The 19,754-nt window shown below is 35.7% G+C and overlaps 1 protein-coding gene across 3 annotated transcripts in view; it reads right to left on the reverse strand.

Annotated features, from left to right (window-relative positions):
- Pu (GTP cyclohydrolase punch) overlaps positions 1–14,936 on the reverse strand; it is a 36,786-nt gene extending 21,850 nt beyond the window's left edge. Inside the window, exon 1 of one of the 3 annotated variants that reach the window (XM_074109924.1) lies at positions 14,616–14,936. In XM_074109924.1, coding sequence (XP_073966025.1) covers positions 14,616–14,703 — 88 coding nt within the window. In that variant the 5' untranslated portion in view covers positions 14,704–14,936. The other 2 variants (XM_074109925.1, XM_074109923.1) reach the window with 2 other exon arrangements.
- Between the last annotated feature and the right edge of the window lie 4,818 nt (positions 14,937–19,754).

A 19,754-nucleotide genomic window follows, 5' to 3' on the forward strand; every position in this document is an offset into this window, starting at 1 on the left:
GCTGCCGTCTGTCTAACAGACCACAGTTTTACCAGTGAGTTTGCCGTGATTCGGTAAAAAATTCAAAAAAACTAAATATGAGAGGTAATGGTGGATGAATGATGACAGCGCCGAGCAAAATATATGTCAAAGTGACAGATAAAAACAATTGAATGTAATGTCAATATAAGCTTAATGAGTTAAAAGATTCATAATTATGCACATCAAGTGAATTTTTCCACGAGTTAAAATCACGACCGTTAAAATTAGCCAGTTTTAAACGTGAGGTTTTTATAGGTTTCTGTTATAATGTCTTACGTAAAACTGAGACTTTACCCATACAACGCGTGTCTCTAGTCTCTACTTCTTTGAACAGTGAGCGATACCCCGAGTAGAATTATCCTTTTCAGGAATATTCTAATATTGTAAATTATTTGATTTGATTAATATAGGTAGAGTCATTCACAATGACGCGCGCCGTGGTTCTTATTACAGTGTCATTAATGTCTAATTTTGACAAAATCACGCGTCTTCGTGGATGGCACTAGGTATATATGTATAAAATATTTTGAAAATAAAATTAATTTAGGTACCCATGTTTCAAAGTATTATATCGTAAATCAGTCATTTCTCCATTAATACCGTGGCGTTTGGTATGAGGTTTTGTACATAAGTTAGAAATACTCTAATCTAACATCTATTCATCTTTTTCCAGAGGGTAGAGATCCGTTGAACCTATTTTATTTAATTACTAACACAGGTATTTAGTGATTACAAAAGAAGTTTTGGAAATCGAGTGAAATTTACGAATTATGTAAATAAAAATTCTGCATTCATGTCATATCTTTACTGACTATAAATGTTAATGTCTTTATGTAGGTTTTAAAATACACGTGCCTTTATAATGTTCCTATAGTACGCATAACTTCAGAACTCTTCGATTGATTTCATTAAAAATTTAAAAACGTGTACGGTTGGTTCCTGTTCGAAGAATGGGATAGTTTTGGACCCAAAAGGTGGCGCTATTGTCGAGTAATAAGCAGACGAAGTAGCGAGCAACATCTAGTATTTTACGTTTTGATTCTTCGTGGTAGTTATTTTTTTTTATTACAGTAAATACAAGAATTGTCATCAAAATCGATAATAAGGACAACCGTATCAAACACACACACAAAATCAAATTTCAAAAACCCTTTTTCAGAAGTCGAAACCCCAATCAATACTCACAAACTTTTTAAACGCACACTATTTTTTTTTTCTCAAGCAATCCGAGAAGACCGCGAACGCAGTGAACTTACGGAGCGCGGGATCGAAAATTAATTTGACAAACAAAATGGCGGACGCGTGGACACCGTCCTTCTCTGTGGCTGACTGAACGGCGGCAATGCAACAGATGAATTTTGTACAAGTTGCTATTGCGCTTGTGTGAATCGATCGACTTGTCAAAGTGGCTTTTCCATTCTAAATTGTACTGTAGACTCTAAGCTATACGAGTGTTTAGCCACTGTTGGTCGCGGGTATCATTTAAGTAAAGTATTTCCATGTGAAAATCAACTGTATTTAAAGGAAAATTTGCGTCTAAAATCATTTGTATACAGGTTTTTTGTTATTAATTAGCGTTTGTTCTAAATTAGAGAGCTATGGCACTCGCAATAAAGTTCTAATTAGCGCAAAGGTCTACCTACAGGGATTTACCATTTTGTAAGCACTTAGAAAAGATATGATTCCAAAATTAAAAGATTTTTTTTTATTAGGAAAAACATAGAATTGAAACTTAAACCCGAAGGGAAACACTATTTTGAACTGCACTAAATAAGACTTTGAAAAAAAGATACTTTAGTTTTCTTTTATGTTTTATGTTTAATAAAAATAAAAAATATTTTATTTCCTATGTTAGACATTTTTGATCCTTATGATTAACTCTTACCTACCCCTATTTAATTAATGCCAGAAGAGTGGTGTGTTAAGATAAGAATAGGGTGTTATATTGTATTTTACCCTGTCCAATTCTAGGACAATTGTATTTTCAAGTCTTTAATCACAATTTCTGTTTTATTTCAACGTTCAACGATCCAGCCATCAAGTAAAATAAAATCTAAATTATTAATTTTCAACAAGGGTTTTACAAATGGTGTCGAATCCTCCTTTTAAATTAAGCAACGGCTAATTAAAATCGATAGTATTATTCAATTATGGCGAATTCATCATCATAGACATATCGATGGAGCTAAATTTTCAAAAATTTAGTTGATATGTGGTTTAAAACAAGAAATAGGGTGCGTATCTAGTCGCATAAGTTTTAAAAGTCATAATTGAATGTTTTTCAAAAAGAAAACCCGCCTAATAATACATTTTTCCGATTTTTTACCAGGTTCATCCTTTAGCACTCTACAGGTTAGGTCTTAATTCTGAACAATTAATGCATTTAAAAAAAAAAGAGTTATGACAAACATTTGACTTGATTGATTGATTGACTTTCAAGAATGCAAGCCGATATGGACCCGATATGGTGTTAGATTGCTGGCTGTGAAGCCGTGGATTTGCAAAAGATTGATTGAACACAGCAATGTACCGCAAATGCATGAAATAGCACACTGCGTAAGACTTTACCAAATGACTCATAAAGGGAAGTACCTACTGGATACAGGTAAAACCTAGTGTCTTGGGTTTTAAGAAAGCAGGAAAAGTACGAGGTTGTTGACATGTGTCATTGACGTCAAAGATTGTTAAGTTAATTTATGAGATAAGTTTTCTGGGAAACATGCGATTTCCTGCGAGTTATTTTATTTTGGTTTGCCCTAATGCACGGAACTTTTATTGGTAAACAGGTTTCGATTATTTAGCAAATTCAGTGATCACATCGTAAATTTGCTGATCAATTCATAAAGTCGGTGGTCATTTCATAATTTTAGTGTGCGTTTCATAATTTTGATGATAATTTAAAAAAAATGATGCTTATTTTAAATTTGGTGATTATTTCTTATATATTTGACTATCATTTCGTGACCCCAGGGCTGGCACTTACCTCTCGCAAAGATTAGAAATAACAGCTCAGAGAGGTAATGCTGCCAGTGTCTTGGGGTCAATGCCTGGGGCAGAAAATTTGGATGACGTTTTTATTTTGTAACATGGTTTAGTTTATAAATAGTTTTAGACTTGGATGTTAGATAGTATTTATTGTTATGTAAGCCTAAAGCTGTGATACCTAGTTATTATTAAATACAAATAAAAACTCATTTCGTAAATCTGGTGATTATTTAAAAAATAACTTTATAAATATAATTTAAAGTGTAGCCATAACTAAAAGCTTTTTGGCGAAATAGAAGTTAGGTAAGAAAGTGTGCCGACAAACTTTTTATGAACGTAGATATTATTTTTGATATTTAGTGTTTCGTTAGTAACTAAGCCTAAATGATATTTTGTGAATATATTTTTTTTCTAAAATTTATAGCCAACGAAGCATTTACGTATTTAATTTGTACTATTAAATTATTCGATATTCAGTGCTTGAAAGTCTTGAAACTCAAACGTCTGGGGTTTAATTTCACTTAGAAGAATTCTAGAGCTTTAAGCTCTATTGTGACATTGAGCTGGACTCAAGAGCCTCTTACGCCGATTTCAATAAGGAGCACTATAGATATATGTAGTTTGTCATGACTTTAAAAATAGAAATCCAACGATTTCATAAAAACATCTAAAGTGATAACTACAACTTAGATAAAATCCATCCCAACAAAATTAACTTTCTTTTTTTAACTTATCCGTGTTTGTCTATCGGTTTGAGCGCTACGTAAACCAAAAACCGGCCAAGAGCGTGTCGAACACGCCCAAAATAGGGTTCCGTAGCCATAACGAAAAAATTAAGCAATATTTTTCCAAGGATTTCTTATTTTAGAATTTTGTATTGTATCATTTTTTCGGCATAGTTTACATATACTTATATCCGTGCAAAATTACAGCTTTCTAGCATTGATAGTCCCTGAGCAAAGCCGCGTACGGACGGACAGACAGACATGGCGAAACTATAAGGGTTCCGTTTTTGCCATTTTTGCTCCGGAACCCTAAAAACGCCATTAGGCAATAACGTAACATGTACACTTGGGAGCAAAGAAATCCAGCTACCCTTGCAAATTTTTACGTTTCCATGATAACATTTATGACCTAAAATCATAAAAACCATCTTAAAAAATGCAAGGGAGGCTCGATTTCTTCGCTCCCAAGTATATTTGAATAAGCTTTTGTTAAAAATTTCTTTTTTAATAAATAAATAAATAAATATCACGGGACAATTCACACCAATTGACCTAGTCCCTAAGCCCCAAAGTAAGCTTAGCAAAGCTTGTGTTATGGGTACTAAGCAACGGATAAATATAATTATATAGATAAATACATACTTAAATACATATTAAACACCCAAGACCCGAGAACAAACATTCGTATTTTTCATACAAATATCTGCCCCGACACGGGAATCGAACCCGGGACCTCAAGCTTCGTAGTCAGGTTTTCTAACCACTAGGCCATCTGGTCGTCAATTATATGATACAAGCTTTTCTTCTGACTGTACTTTTTGTTGGTTGCAATGTCATCCAAACTACATTTCCGCACCAAATTTCAGGTCGATATCATTAAGCATGAGGAGTACCGTCCTGCGGAGACGATTCTGGCTGGACTATCAGTTGTCACTTCCGATTATTCTATTACATACATTGCAAAAATAAAAGCTTGTAAAAAACTCGTTTCTTCGTAAGTTGTTTTTTTTATTCGACTGGATGGCAAACGAGCAAGTGGGTCTCCTGATGGTAAGAGATCACCACCGCCCATAAACATCTGCAACACCAGGGGTTTTGCAGATGCGTTGCCAACCTAGAGGCCTAAGATGGGATACCTCAAGTGCCAGTATTTCACCGGCTGTCTTACTCTCCACGGCGAAACACAGTAAATTTGTGCATAGTAAATTAGGATAATAAAGTTACCAATACGTTTGTGACCCTATTTGTTAAATGTGGTTTCGGCCTACCACTAGGGTCGTATTTCGCAAAACTTGATACAGAAACCAGATACCAGCACCGCATTCACACTGTCGCCTTCTAGTTTCCTTATAATTGATATGTCGGCGGCCGATCGTAAAATCCGCCAGATCACGAAATTCCTAGGCATATCGTGAAACGCCGCCATTTCATGAACTGGCTAAGGAGCATCCGCCATATCGTTCAAAACTCACCGTTTAACGATTTGCCTAGTGACGTTTAGGCAGATCATGAAATTCCTAGGCATATCATGAAACGCCGCCATAACGGTTCTGGCACTTCGCCGGCCGCTGCCGCGGCACGCTCGCTTCGCTCGCTTGGCTCGTGCGTTGTGGTCACAATTCATACTAACCACTCCTCGCTTCGCTCTTCGTACCTACATTTTTATTTTTTTTCGGCATACTACGATGTGCCCGGTATAGAGCTAGGAATATCGACGAATGCGTTGCTCTAATCGATCTACCGTATTGTTTCTCAGGCACATCATGAAATGGCGGCATTCGGAATTTCGTGATCTGGCGGATTTTACGATCGGCCGCCGACAGATACATCACTTTCTAGGAAGAAAACTACAGGCTGCTGTAAAAGTGACCACAATAATTTTAAGCCCCGACGCAGAAGGCGTTATAAGTAAATTTCACGTGTATGTGCAAGTGTCTGTTTGTGCCATCGAAGCTCCTAAACCGCAGGATGGATTCGAGTGCGGTTTTTAGGTGGCATGTTCACAAAAGATGTGCGAGACGAAGCGATATACGAGAAAAAATGCACCAAAATGATTACTTCAATACCAAATTTTATAAAATGAGCACTAAGACACGCTTTTGCCATCAAAAATAAAAATTTACTAACACCAAAATTTTTTTTATTGAAATGAATGAAGCTCAAAACATAGTCATGTTTTTGTGCGTCACGTTAATTCGCAGCCTCGTGTTAACTAGACCATGTGGAGGTTGAACAGAAACTTGCAAGGTAATGCATCGGTGATCTAATACGATGGTGTCTGTCATTTGATACAATAAAGTCATCTTAATAAAGTATCGTACCTATCTATCATCGCTATCTTTGTCAGTGATTTAAGACCATTTCGTGACTACGCGCATCTTTTTATTGAACTAAAAACAATTAGTTTGGTCACTCGCAGAGCAAGCAAAGCAAAGTAATTGTTTTTAGTAAATTGATGTGTACCTCCGTAAAGAAATGCCTGGTTCATTTTTTTTGTTCCATGTTTTGCAGGAATAAATCGTCACTACTTTTAAAAAAACTCGTACCTCAAAATAGACAATTTTTCTGAGTGAACTCTAAGAACATTGATTCAAGGTTCAAATTTGTTGACATATTGATTTTGATACGAGGTTTTTTCAAAGTAGTGATGAAATGTTTTCTTTCTTTCTTATTCTATTTGGAAACTAGACTTTTTAGAAATTCCGGAACCTGCCTAAAGTCTCGCGGGAATTCCCGTAAATAACATCGTGGATTTCATTAATGTTGCATATGAAACAACTTCGTCAAATTTCATGTCAATCCTAGCATAAGAAAATTTGGGATAAAAAGTAGCATAAAAGTTATTAAAGACGTCCAGCTATTTACTACTTACATACTAAATATAATCTAAATCTGTGCAGTGCTGTGTTACGTCTTTATGCTTAAATCACTGAACCGATTTAGATGAAATTTGATATGGATATAGTTTGAGACTCTGGGAAAGATACAGGATAGTAAACGAATTCTTCGCAAACGAAGTCGCGGGCAATCTCTCTCTCTCTAGTTAGTCGTCTCCATAGTTCCCACGCGGGCCCATTGCGGATTGGGAACTTCACACGCACCATTGAATTGCTTCGCAGGTTAGTGCAGGTTTCCTCACGATGTTTTCCTTCACCGCAAAGCTCGTGGTAAATTTCAAATGTAATTCCGCACATGAATTTCGAAAAACTCAGAGGTGCGAGCCGGGGTTTGAACCCACGTCCTTCTCTTTGAGAGGCGATAGGTCAAACCACTAGGCCACCACGGCTTTTTGTTTTAATACAAACTTGGAATGCCTAATTGTGAATTAAATACTTTTGTTTCATCAATTGCAACACCGCGACATTATTTTAAAGCTGACAGGGGTTACAGAAATGTGCAAAGCTAGGTATATAGGTATACTACAGTTATTATGTGCTTTCAAAATAAAATAGATTACATTACAGTAAATCATCATTGTCAAATGTCATTAGCATCCAATTAGCAAACAGTCAGCTTTTTGTTAAAAAGTTTTTTGCTGACTGTACTTTCTGTCGATTTAACTTGCATTTGCACTCAAACTACATTCGCATACCAAATTTCAAGTCGATGCCATTAACTGTTGAAGAGTTCCCTCCTGCGGAGACGATCCTGGCTGGATTACGAGTACCAGGATGTCACTGCCAGATTATGTATGTATGTATGTAAACTCTTTATTGTACAAAATAAGTAAACAAACACAGATGACAAACAATCAAATATATGTACAAAGGCGAACTTATCCCTTTAAGGGTCAACCAGTCAACCTTTGAGTGGATGAGAGGAGCATTCAGTCAGGGACAGACAAAAAAAAGTGAGTGTTATTGTACTGTCACGCTAATTACATAAGTATGCCAAATTTTGTAGTCAATCGGACTACTGGAAGATGGTCGAATTTAACTTGCAACATATTTTATGATTACAGACAGACAGACAGACAACGGGACAGAGGTGCTACTGTAAAATATCCAAGATGGCACAATTTTTTGGAAAATACAAACTGAGACATGGATGCACAGAAAAACCAGAAAAAGAGACCAGCGCTGGGAATCGAACCCAGGTCCTCAGCAATCCGTGCTGCGTGCTATAACCCCTACACCACCGCTGGACAGGAATTTAGACACGAATTTTTTTATCTCAGGTTGCTTATTTCTACTACGCTACTTATGCAGCAGCACTACCTGGGTTCGATTCCCAGCGCTGGTCTCTTTTTCTGGTTTTTCTGTGCATCCATGTCTCAGTTTGTATTTTCGATATGGTTTCACGGGATACCCGTAAAAGTAACAAATTTGGAGTTGAAATAAAAAATACAAAAAGACTCCAAATAACCAATCATACAATTTTTTGGGCTCTTTAATGTATTTTTATTGTTTACTAGCTGTTGCTACTCTGTCCGCGTAAAGTATGAAAAATAGTTAACATCCTATGATCCTATTCTCAAACCTACCGAATATACACAAAAACATTTCATGAAAATTGGTCAAGCCGTTTCATAGGAGTTTGGTCACAAACATTTTTGACCCGAAAATTTTATATATCAGTGTAAAATTGGGTGCCCGAAATGAGAGATCGGTTGGTTTTTAGACCTTTTACTCCGAAGCCGATTGCAATGGAACAGGAACAGTGACAAACAAACTTAAAAACCTTATTTATATTGATGCGCGATACTAGCGCCACCACATTTTGTGTTTTATTTTGTAACTAATGAGGTTCATGAATGTCAACGGGCATCGATCATTTTCATAATTCATAATTAATTTATTGCATAGTAATCATGTCGTACATTAGGTAGGTCTTACGAGTACATAGTATAATTAGATTCAAGACATGAACCCTGTTAGGGCACAGCAATTTATACATAATATTATTTAATAATAATAATAATTAAAATGAAAATTATTTTACATAAAATACATTATCATTATTACAGTCACAATTCAGTGGTTAAAAACACGAAACAAGTTAATTTGCTGGTTTATATTTCATGTACATAATATTGTATTGTATTGTACCTATCTAAACAAATTAATTTTATTTATTTATTTACAAAATTACAATTATAAGATTTATGCGATCAATGACCTATCATTCATATTCAAGAACTCTTCTATAGAATAATAGCACCTTTCAATTAACAATTCTCTTAATTTTCGTTTAAATACTTCATCTCTCATTTCCTCCCTTATATGCTGTGGTACTTTGTTAAATCTCTATATCTCTTCTATATTAATAATTTCGTACCGGTCTACGGTAGACTCGAACGAAATGCACATCAAATTGAAGAGCGTAAAAAATTAGTCAATCCGAGTCGACAACTTGTAGGCGGAAAATTCGGATTATCGAGTATTCTTGAATAAATTACTAAGTATATAATGGCGTTGCGAAGTAAACATGTCAATGTCATCACATCAAAGTGGCGTTAGTGTCACGTCATCACGTGTCACAGGTTCGTATTTCGTTCTCCATTGTGACCTCTTAAAGGCCCCACACACGGTACGATTCGTCGATTTTCATCAGATCGATCGTACAGCATCATAGTTATTTGGGCAAATAAGATTTAGGAGAAATATCTACTGGTGAAATACCGATACGTAGGTTAGCTGTGAAAGTGTTTGTGATAATATTAAGGCTGGGAATATACGTCGAATTTTCGGTAAGTACGAGTACGACAGTCATTACACTGGCAAAAAAGATTTTTCAAACATTATTATGAGTCTACATTTTACCCGAGCGAAGCCGGGTTTTCATCTAGTACTATTATACAACGACAATATGGGCCATTTTTATAAATGGCTAGTTTAGACATTGGCAGCTGCAATATATTTACATTTTTACGCCTTTGCGATTTGATCACCTATATCTAGTTCTATCTAGTTCGGCAAATGAATCGAACAGAGATAAAATGTGATATACCTATTACTCTTCTCATTAATCGCCCCAGGGTGATCAAAACAGGTTGACATTTATATTCGCTTTTAAGTGATAAGACCGCCAATTTGTCCATATAACATTTTTTTACTGATTTGTGGTGTGTAATAAAGAATATTTTGTAATGCATTGTATTTTTTTTAATCCTATTAATATTATTAATGCGAAAGTTTGTAAGTGTTTGTTTGGTTACTCCATCACGTCTAAACCGCTGAGCCGATTTAGATGATATTCGGTATACAGATAGTTTGCGTCCCGGGGAAGGACATAGGATAGTTTTTATCCCGGAAAATTTCATAGTCCCCGCGGGATTGTGAAAACCAAATCCTACGCGGAAGGAGTCGCGGGTAAATAAATTCATCATCATTATCCCAGCGTCTATACGTCCTACTGCTGGGCCGTAGTTCCCACTCAGGCCCAGTGAGGTTTGGGAACTTCACACACCATTAAATTTCTTCGCAGGTTTTGTGCAAAATTCCTCACAATGTTCACCTTCACATTAAAGCTCGTGGTAAAATTCAAATAAGAATTTGTCAAAAAACGAAACCCTATGAATCTTTGGCGAAGTTTTTTTTTGACACTTTTGTACCATGATAACTATCCTTGATGTATGTATGATAGTATATGTTGCAAGTAATCGTAATGTCTAATTATCATGACCTAGTTTAAAGACCTTAGAATACCCTTGGCATTGATTGAGGCAGGCTTCCGGTAGCTAAACGCAGCAAACTGTAGCATAACGAAGCATATTGTGTTGCAATTACGGTCCGCGTTGTTTAAAATAAGTAATGATTCTTACATACTTTCCAACTTTGAATAAAATTAAGCAGGGCTACTACGAAACTCGCAACTCGAAGTTCGTGTCGTGCGGTCCCTCTGACACTTACACTATTTAATAGGTGAGCGAGAGAGACGGTACGATACGAACTTCGAGTTTCGAGTTTCGTAGTAGCCCTGAAGGATGGGATTAAAAAAAAACTTATTTGTTGACAGTTAAGGTACATTCTGAAACCACTAAACTGTTTTAACACTAAATCAAGATTTAATTTTCTGCAGCAAATGGCAAGCAACTCAGTCAAAAGAGTATCGGCACTGAACTGAGTGAGAAAGATGAGGTCCGCATTAGTATCCTTATTCTATATCCTTCGATTTACGATCACTGTTCAAGGGATCACCAAATTATACTTATAAGACCAAAAAATATTTTGGTAATCACATGTATTAAATAATCATCAAAATTGGAACCCTATCTTAATGTGAAATTTAAATGAAAACTTTCACTCTTATTAAATTATCGGCAAAAACATCCACATTTTTATTTATTACTGCGTCATAATCCTATTAGCTGGCTGAGATGTGGTAAATTTAGTGATCATTTAATTTGAATAAAGATATCTAATACTAAAACAATTAGTAGGTTTTAATTTTCCCTTTTGTTTGTTGTTGTTTATTAATTCATTTTTTTATAAATTATGCTCTCTAATAAAATTATCGTGTCATTGTGTTTGTGGTAGCACTCCTCCGTAACGACTCGACCGATATTTATGTTTTTTTTTTAAATATTTAGGTATGTATGAGAATAGGTCGTAAAGATTTTTTCAGAATATCCAAATAATTTATAACAAATACGTTTTTTTTCATAATTTATATGGCAAAACAATGTTTGCCGGAATATACATAACGATTTAAACAATTACAATTGTAGTTCATGATCGATATACTTGTCAATTCATTTCAAATCATATTATAATTAATTGCAGTTAATTGTGATGGATATTTAACGGCTTCATTCATTAGCTTCATAAATTAATTATCACCCCCCTCAAGCAGAGGGTCGTGGGTTCGAACCCCGGCTCGCACCTCTGAGTTTTTCGAAATTCATGTGCGGAATTACATTTGAAATTTACCACGAGCTTTGCGGTGAAGGAAAACATCGTGATGAAACCTGCACAAACCTGCGAAGCGATTCAATGGTGCGTGCGAAGTTCCCAATCCGCACTGGGCCCGCGTGGGAACTATGGCCCAAGCCCTCTTGTTCTGAGAGGAGGCCTGTGCCCAGCAGTGGGACGTATATAGGCTGAGATGATGATGATGATGATAAATTAATTATAGCTATAATACCGAGAACTAGGACTAGATTACGAGGACGAGAACTAGGTTACTCAAGTTTTGAAAAACGTTGTTTCAGCAGGTTGAGTAAATTTGACTGAACATTCTGTAAATATTTTTTAGGATCTTTTAATGCGAGTTTCTTAACTTAAATATCGCTAGATGGCGTTAGTGTCGAGAGGTCTGTTTGACGTTTCAGTCTTGCTTGCGATTGGCTCATTTAGTTCTTTATTCAATCAATAGGTATGTGGTATATGATGCAAGTGTCAAACAGACCTCACAATACTGCAGGGCTACTACGAAACTCGTAACTCGAAGTTCGTGTCGTGTGGTCCCTCTGACACTTATACTATTTAAGAGAATCTCTTCGTTCCATTCTCCATACAAACGTAGACCCGGTCTCATTTGAAAACTAGGCAACAGAAATAGATGAAATTTTGTAATTATGGACTAGACGTCTATGGCTGTGGTTTTTCAGATTTTCATATAAATGTGTAATATCAGAATTACAGGCGCTCAAAAGTCGACAAAAAAAAGATGCCAACTTTGCACGAGAATTACAGACTAATAAAGCATTTTTACAAAAATCGAAAAAACCACAGGCATAGAAAATATAATGAATATCTTGATTGTAAAGTATCATTGATTTCTGTGCTATACTTTTCGTATAATATGAGGACAACGAGACTCAAAATTCAACCGCCGAAATCTTCAAAAGCCTACAGCTATCTCGATATAAATTACGGACGTCGTTGCGGAAGACATGGGGAGCATGGGGGGGACGGCTGCGAGCGCTTATGTCACGAGCGATAAAGACAGCAATATCCCAAACGAATACCTAACGCGGCCGCGCGGCCGGCAGGGAAACTTCTCTTAATACGAGAGCGAGAGGGACGGTACGATACGAACTTCGAGTTTCGAGTTTCGCGTAGTAGCCCTGCTAGCGCCAACCAGTCTGTCATAGAAACCCTACGATATTTTCTTCACTGAAAAGCTCATGGTAAACGTGTGATTGCATATACTTAATTATTATACATTATTAGGCAAGACAAAAAATAGTAGATTGTTCAACAAGGGACTAAAACAAGGCATAATGACACGAGTTGTTTACGAGTGTGTTGTTGTAAATTAGTACTAATTTTTGATCGAAGACTTTTTACTTTGAATGCGAGGAAAAAAAATAATGTTCTGATGAAAATTACAATATTACTTTTTAAACACACGCTCGACTAATGGACAAGCCCATCTTTTTAAAAATAAAATTGCAAAAAAATTGCTTGCGCGCTTCTTTCTTTTCTTTTTTTGTTTATGAAGAAGCTTTAAATGCTTGCATATTTAGCCAACAGTTTCAAAATTGAAAACTATTTTAAAACTAATTGGACTATGCAAAATAAAATGAATTACTCTGTAATATAATTGAATAGATTCATATTCGTAATCATTAATTGTGTTTCACGAAATTAAATCGTGTTTAGATTTTAGAGGGGGGGGAGATCGATTTTAATGAAAATTTGCACTTAAAAATTGCAAACCACTGAATCGAAAAATTGTCTTAACAACCCCCTAATGGTTTTAAAATACCATCCAACGATACCCCACACTATAGGGTTGGATAAGAAAAAAAAATCACCCCCACTTTACGTCTATGGGAGTTACCCTCTCTATCTATGGTCTATGTACCATTTTGTCGGCATAGTTAATATATCCGAGCAAAATTACAGCTTACTAGCATTGCTAGTCCCTGAGCAAAGCCGCGGACGGACAGACAGACATGGCGAAACTATAAGGGCTCCGTTTTTGCCATTTTGGCTCCGGAACCCTAAAATGTTTAGAAATACCCTATCGACATGTTCTATTCATCTCTATCCAGAGGGTAGAGGCCCGTGGTAGAGACACGTTGTATATTTTAATTAAAAGAGTTCAGATTTAAGTACATGAATACTTAGTTATTACCACCATCATTAATTAAAGTCATTGTAATAAAATAAATTTTGTCATATTACTTGACCTTGTTAAAACCGTAAAGTATAGGTAGGCCAGCCCAAAGTGCTTTAAGTTAACATTGCAATTTAATATAATGGGTTATTATGTGGAGTTGGGTTAGTGCGTTAATAGCTTGTACTTAATCATACATTTGCTTTGAATTAATTACAATTAGTGACTTTACAGGCCTTTTAGATATGACAAGAATAATCGAGCAAGCCGCGTACACTGTGGCATTTGATTGGCCGTTTTGAACGCGTTCTCTGGACGGCCACGCAATGTAATGCAAGCAGCTGTACTATTTTTCTTGCAAGTCTAAACATGGCTTTAGGATTAATGACTCGGGCAAATTAAATATGCAATCGACATTCTACTAACTATGGAAACGACAGCGCTGTGGCGTTATTATTGCAATTTTAATTGCAAAGTTCACAATTCACTAGAAATACTATTACACGAATTGGGGCTAACCATTGCCAACTAAATTCAGTTACTTATTCATAAAATAAAATTTATATAATTTCCTCCCGATGAAACTAGAATATACCTTGAGGAAATAAATATATAATAAGGCCTGCGTGATGGGCACCATGCCAAGAGGCCCTCTCTTTTTTAATTAGTTTTAGTTATTTTAATTTAATAGTAGTTTTAGTCCTATGGATATTTTGTATTTTCTTAATATTTCTTAATAAATGATTTCTTGTAATAAGTATATGCGTAAATGTTGATTTATAAACATTTGTAGACATGAAAAATAATAACTTCTTCCCTTCACAACATTAATGTTTCATGAAATCATACTGGCTAGAAATGAAAAAAAAAACTCACCGTTTTCCGATTTTTTCCCGTTCTTTGCAACAATGACTCCATTGCCGTCGGAGCACTGGCTGGAAACAGCAACAGCTAACTCCTTCATGATCACACACAGAGTTCAATAAAAAAAAAATTGAAAATCTAGCGCGGATTATAACCGTTTCGCGCGCTTTCAAACGTCACTTTGACAGAGCGGCGAGTAGCACAGAGCAGTTATGCGACTGTTCAACCTGTTTGGTGCTACGGCCAAGGCAATCGCGTGGCTGTAAGGAGAAAAAATGCTGATAAGTTTTTTTTTTCAACGCTAAAAGCGAGCGACTGAGGCCGTAGCTAGAACACAAATGGCTTGTCTTAGTAAAAATGTATTTATATACTTAGTTTCAATTCCTTAACTGTATAAAATTGCTTTTACAGCAGCGACATCAAAAATTATTTCAAGTGAAACGTTGCGCGATAGTGAACCTTGTCACTATAGCTTTATATTTGAGTTTTGAATATGGTATTGTTATCAACATCTAATGATGATGATGGCTAGTCGTTAACATAAAAACGTATTATTTTGTGGTATTATGAAATATTACTGATATATTGCAACAGATTTTTCAATTTAGTAGGTTAAGCTGGCAGATGAAATCTTACTTACGCTAGGTACCTACTTCGATCCTTTATAACAATTTATAAATTGCAGATTACTCTCAAAAATTAAGGAAATTTCCAAGAAGTTCCTGTAAACTTTTACGAGAATTAAAAGCAAGTTTCCGTTCAGTAAGTTTTCTGAGGAAAGTAAATGTATCAGATATTGATAAGGAAGGCTGTATAAATAACTAACAAGGTGTATATGTATAAGTGAACTCTATATGATTTTGATGGTTGCCAGTTTAAAATATCTGATAATTTTCTACATGGTGTTAAGAAAATCTTGTACAATCATTTAACTCACGTACGATAAAAGTGGAAAAACATTGAAATTTTAAAATAAAAAAATATATATTTTGTATGGAGATAAAGTATTCTTGTGATCTACTTCCATACAAAACTTTTTTTTGCTTAATTAAGATATTTTAAACCCCCGACGCAAAAAGAAGTGTGTTATAAGTTTGACCGCTATGTGTATCTGTGTGTCTGTATGTCTGTGTGTATGTCTGTCTGTCTGTCTGTGGCAACGTAGCTCTTAAACGGGTGGACCGATTTGAATGCGTTTTTTTTATTTGATATCAGGTTTTCTAGCGATGGTTCTTAGACATGTTTTATTAAAATCGGTTCAGCCGTTTTTGAGATATTGAACTTCTTCCCTGGTATGGTATTAGTACCTAATCACTACTAATCAGTAGCTTTAAGGTGGATTAAATTATCGTACTTACAACATTTTTAAGACATAAATTATCTTAAATTATTTTATACTGATATTTTTCACAACGTTGGAACTTCTCCTTGATGCAGTTATGTTCCTTGATGATGTGAGTCTAATACGCGTATCATTCCCTCCTACGCCATACGCAATGCATCCAAATATGCTGGCAGCATTTTATAAAACATATAATTTATAAAATGAATTAAAAATGTAAATTGTCTTAAATTAAAATTGTAACTTAGAGTAAGATACTGTAAAATAGATGGAAGTGTGGAAAAATAAATAAATAAAATAAATTAAAAACTAGTCAATTATACCATTTCCCATTTCTAGCTTTATAGTATCACATAGAACATAATGTATTGAGATGGGTAGGTTAGGCACCTACTCACTTTTTCCAGAGACAATTCTGAACCTGATTCAAAATAATGAGGGCTTGAATTCGCCACTAGAGGCGCTAGTGTAGCGTGAGGTCTCCGAAATGTCAAATCTCATATTTTTTGGGTGAGCTACGCGGGTTTAATTATAATTAGAATAATTATGTGAATATTTTGCAATATCTGAAATTAATTATGACAAATATGCGTTCCGGGGCAATGAATGTCTGTGTTTTGAGACAGTTTTGTCTTTCGGAAACCTTTGTCTTCCCTTTTTTCCGAACAAAACGGGGACTATGCAACACTGTGGCATGCTCGATATATTTGTGGTACGGTTTTAAGGTGTATTAAATATGATTTTAATCTAAACTTTGTTTTCTCGCCCGTAATAACAGACTTTGAAAGCCATACTTAAAAACCTCACGCAACAGTGCGCCATCTAGTGAGACAAAAAACGATAGCCCTCATTGTTTCGAGTATAGCTAACCACTAGCTAGCCACTAGTATGCCACTAGCCATGAGGTCAATGTCGAAGTATACATATACGTTTCTCTACCTTCTTGACAAAAACCGAAATTCCGAGTAGAGTAATATTGTAAGCTATTTAATGTATCGGGTGACACTCTTTTCCGGCCCGGATAATACCGACCCTTTTTTTCGTGTACACGCCCATTGAATCTCATGTCAGTTTCTATGGGCGTACACACAAAAAACAGGGTCGGTATTATGCAGGGCGGGAAAGAGTGTCACCCGATTTATCATCTCGTCTGGTTTCGGCCCCAGGCGACCCCAGAGCTGGCACTGCCTCTCGCAAAGATTAGGAATAACAGTTCAGAGAGGTAATGCGGCCAGTGTATTGGGGTCAATGCTTGTGGCAGAAAATCTGGATGTCATTTTTACTTTGCAATTTTAGCTTAGCTTATAGCACTATAGCACCATTATTAGATGAATATACAAATGAAGAATTAAATCGTAAATCAGTAATTTCTCCGTTACTGTGGCGTTGTGTATGGCTTTGTACATAGGTTAGAAATACATACCCTAATCAACACGTTGTATTAATTTTATTCAAAGGGCAGAGACCGTTATATATTTGATGCTATAGCTGTATAGATATTTAGGGCCTAGACTGTTTGCACTTTGTTGAAATTAAGTCACAAACTCAAAATAAGAAAGATAATACATATTCACAACACAAGACGCAACAATATTAAACTACAAGTATACAACACGAAGAATAGTATGTGTCAGTGCGGTTGTGAATCGGACACTGAAAAATACATAAAAAAACATAGGCATGTTTTTCAAATGCCTGCCGAATGAGATATAGATAGGTATGTGTATTGGTAATGTTTAATATAATTGGGTTACTTACCATGAACTAAAAGAATTTCCTTGCTCACCCGCGACCTTAAGATAGCTAAGCTTAATATGCAAAAAATGCGTGTTCATGCAGTTCCTCCACCTCCACACTGTAAGAACACACACAAATCACACAAACCCATCCATCACCACCACCACACTACACTAGCTATCGTAAGGTCGCGGGTGAGCAAGGAAATTCTTTTAGTTCATTGATATGGACCACCGCAAAGTAACGCCTGATTCAATAAATTACTTACCATGCTTTCAATTTTATTGTTGCCAAGTTAATATTATATCAGTCGCGGTGTTTAGAAAAAAAACATTTGTTATCATGCACACACGTTTAAAACGTGATTTAGGATATCATCATGAACTTGCCACACGTTTTATATCATATACTAGCTTTAGCCCGCGACTTTGCTTTGTACAATACAATACAATACAATAACGCTTTATTGCACACCAACAATGCAAGCAGACCAGAAAACACAGGTACCTATATACACAGAGACTTTCTGAGGTAAACAATAGGCGGTCTTATCGCTTACTTAACTTACCTACTTACTGTACCTTTATTTTCAAAATTAATAGTACGGATATTTGTGGAGAGCTTGTGGATATTTTTGTGTAAAATATTTGAGATGGGCGTAGAAAAATCCTGTAGAAACTTGGACAAGCCATTTTAGTGTTTTTTTAGGGGTTGAGTCATCTTAAGGCACATATCTATGCGATTTTGGTTCTGAAATACAGGATATTTAAATATTTTTTAATTATTTTATGGAACAAAAACTTCCTTCCTTTTGTTTATTTATTTTGTGGTTTGCTAATAGCTTTTACCCGCGTCTTCGACGTAATCCATTCTAATGATACTTGATGATCCGTCAGCTGAATTTTAATATCTGGATTTTTATTAAATTGATGTGGGAATTTCCAAAAAATACATCGCGGTCTTCATTCACGTTACATTGTACATTGTGGAAATTTTCAAGTTTCTTGAAATACCTAGCAAATATTTGTATAGTTTGTATTTACATTTTATTTTATGTAAGTAAAGCCCTCTTTAGGATAGGTAGTTTTATTAATTTAATGCTTATTTAATTCTTGTAACTTGACATTTATTGTTTAATAAAGTACATTTTAGTATATTATTCACATTTTTACATAGGTGTTACTTTATAACCTAACCAACAATTAGTTGGAAAACCCCCGACTTTGTCACTTCAAAGTTCAATATCTCAAAAACGGCTAAACCGATTTTGATGAAACATGTCTAATAAACATCGCTAGAATACCTGACATCAAATAAAATAAACGCATTCAAATCGGTCCTACGGTTAAGAGCTACGTTGTCACAGACAGACAGAGACACACAAAGACACATACACACATAGCGGTCAAACTTATATCACCTCTCTTTTTGCGTAGGGGGATAAAAAACTGAAAATCTGAAAGAAATCGCAGCAATTTAACTGCTATGTATGTGTAGAGTCCAACAAGATGGACGGATGACCTGGTTAAAGCCGCGTGTTCACGGTGGATGCAGGCCGCTGCCACCCGAAGCAACTGGAGGTCTGTGGGGGAGGCCTATGTCCAACAGTGGACGTCCTGCGGCTGAGATGATGATGTGTAGAGTAGAGACGATAGTCCACTTGACAGTCCGGAGTGCGCGACAAATATGCCTCCAACCGTCCGGGTTTTTTATAGACGGATCCAACGCGCTGTGCGTCCACAATTTTCTAACTACAAGGTTTTGAATAAAGAAAAAGTACTGCGACGTAAATTAATGTTTACTCATTCAAATACTGTTTATACAATAATAGCTTATAATATAAGATTTATGCACAAAATCAAGGTCAAACTTTACGTCACTAAAGTACCCATGGACGGGTTGAAGCATTTTGGTTTTGGGTACCATGTTATCGTCGGAATGTCAAGTAGGACAGCATAGGGTATGTATAAAATACACATAAATACTGACATTATATATTAGCCGAATTTCACTATCTTTCATTGTTTCAACTAGGGTTGTCACCAGTCATCATCATCATCCCAGCCTATATA

The sequence above is a fragment of the Choristoneura fumiferana genome, chromosome 29 (assembly GCF_025370935.1).
Source record: "Choristoneura fumiferana chromosome 29, NRCan_CFum_1, whole genome shotgun sequence".
In the NCBI taxonomy this organism is placed as follows: Eukaryota; Metazoa; Arthropoda; class Insecta; order Lepidoptera; family Tortricidae; genus Choristoneura; species Choristoneura fumiferana.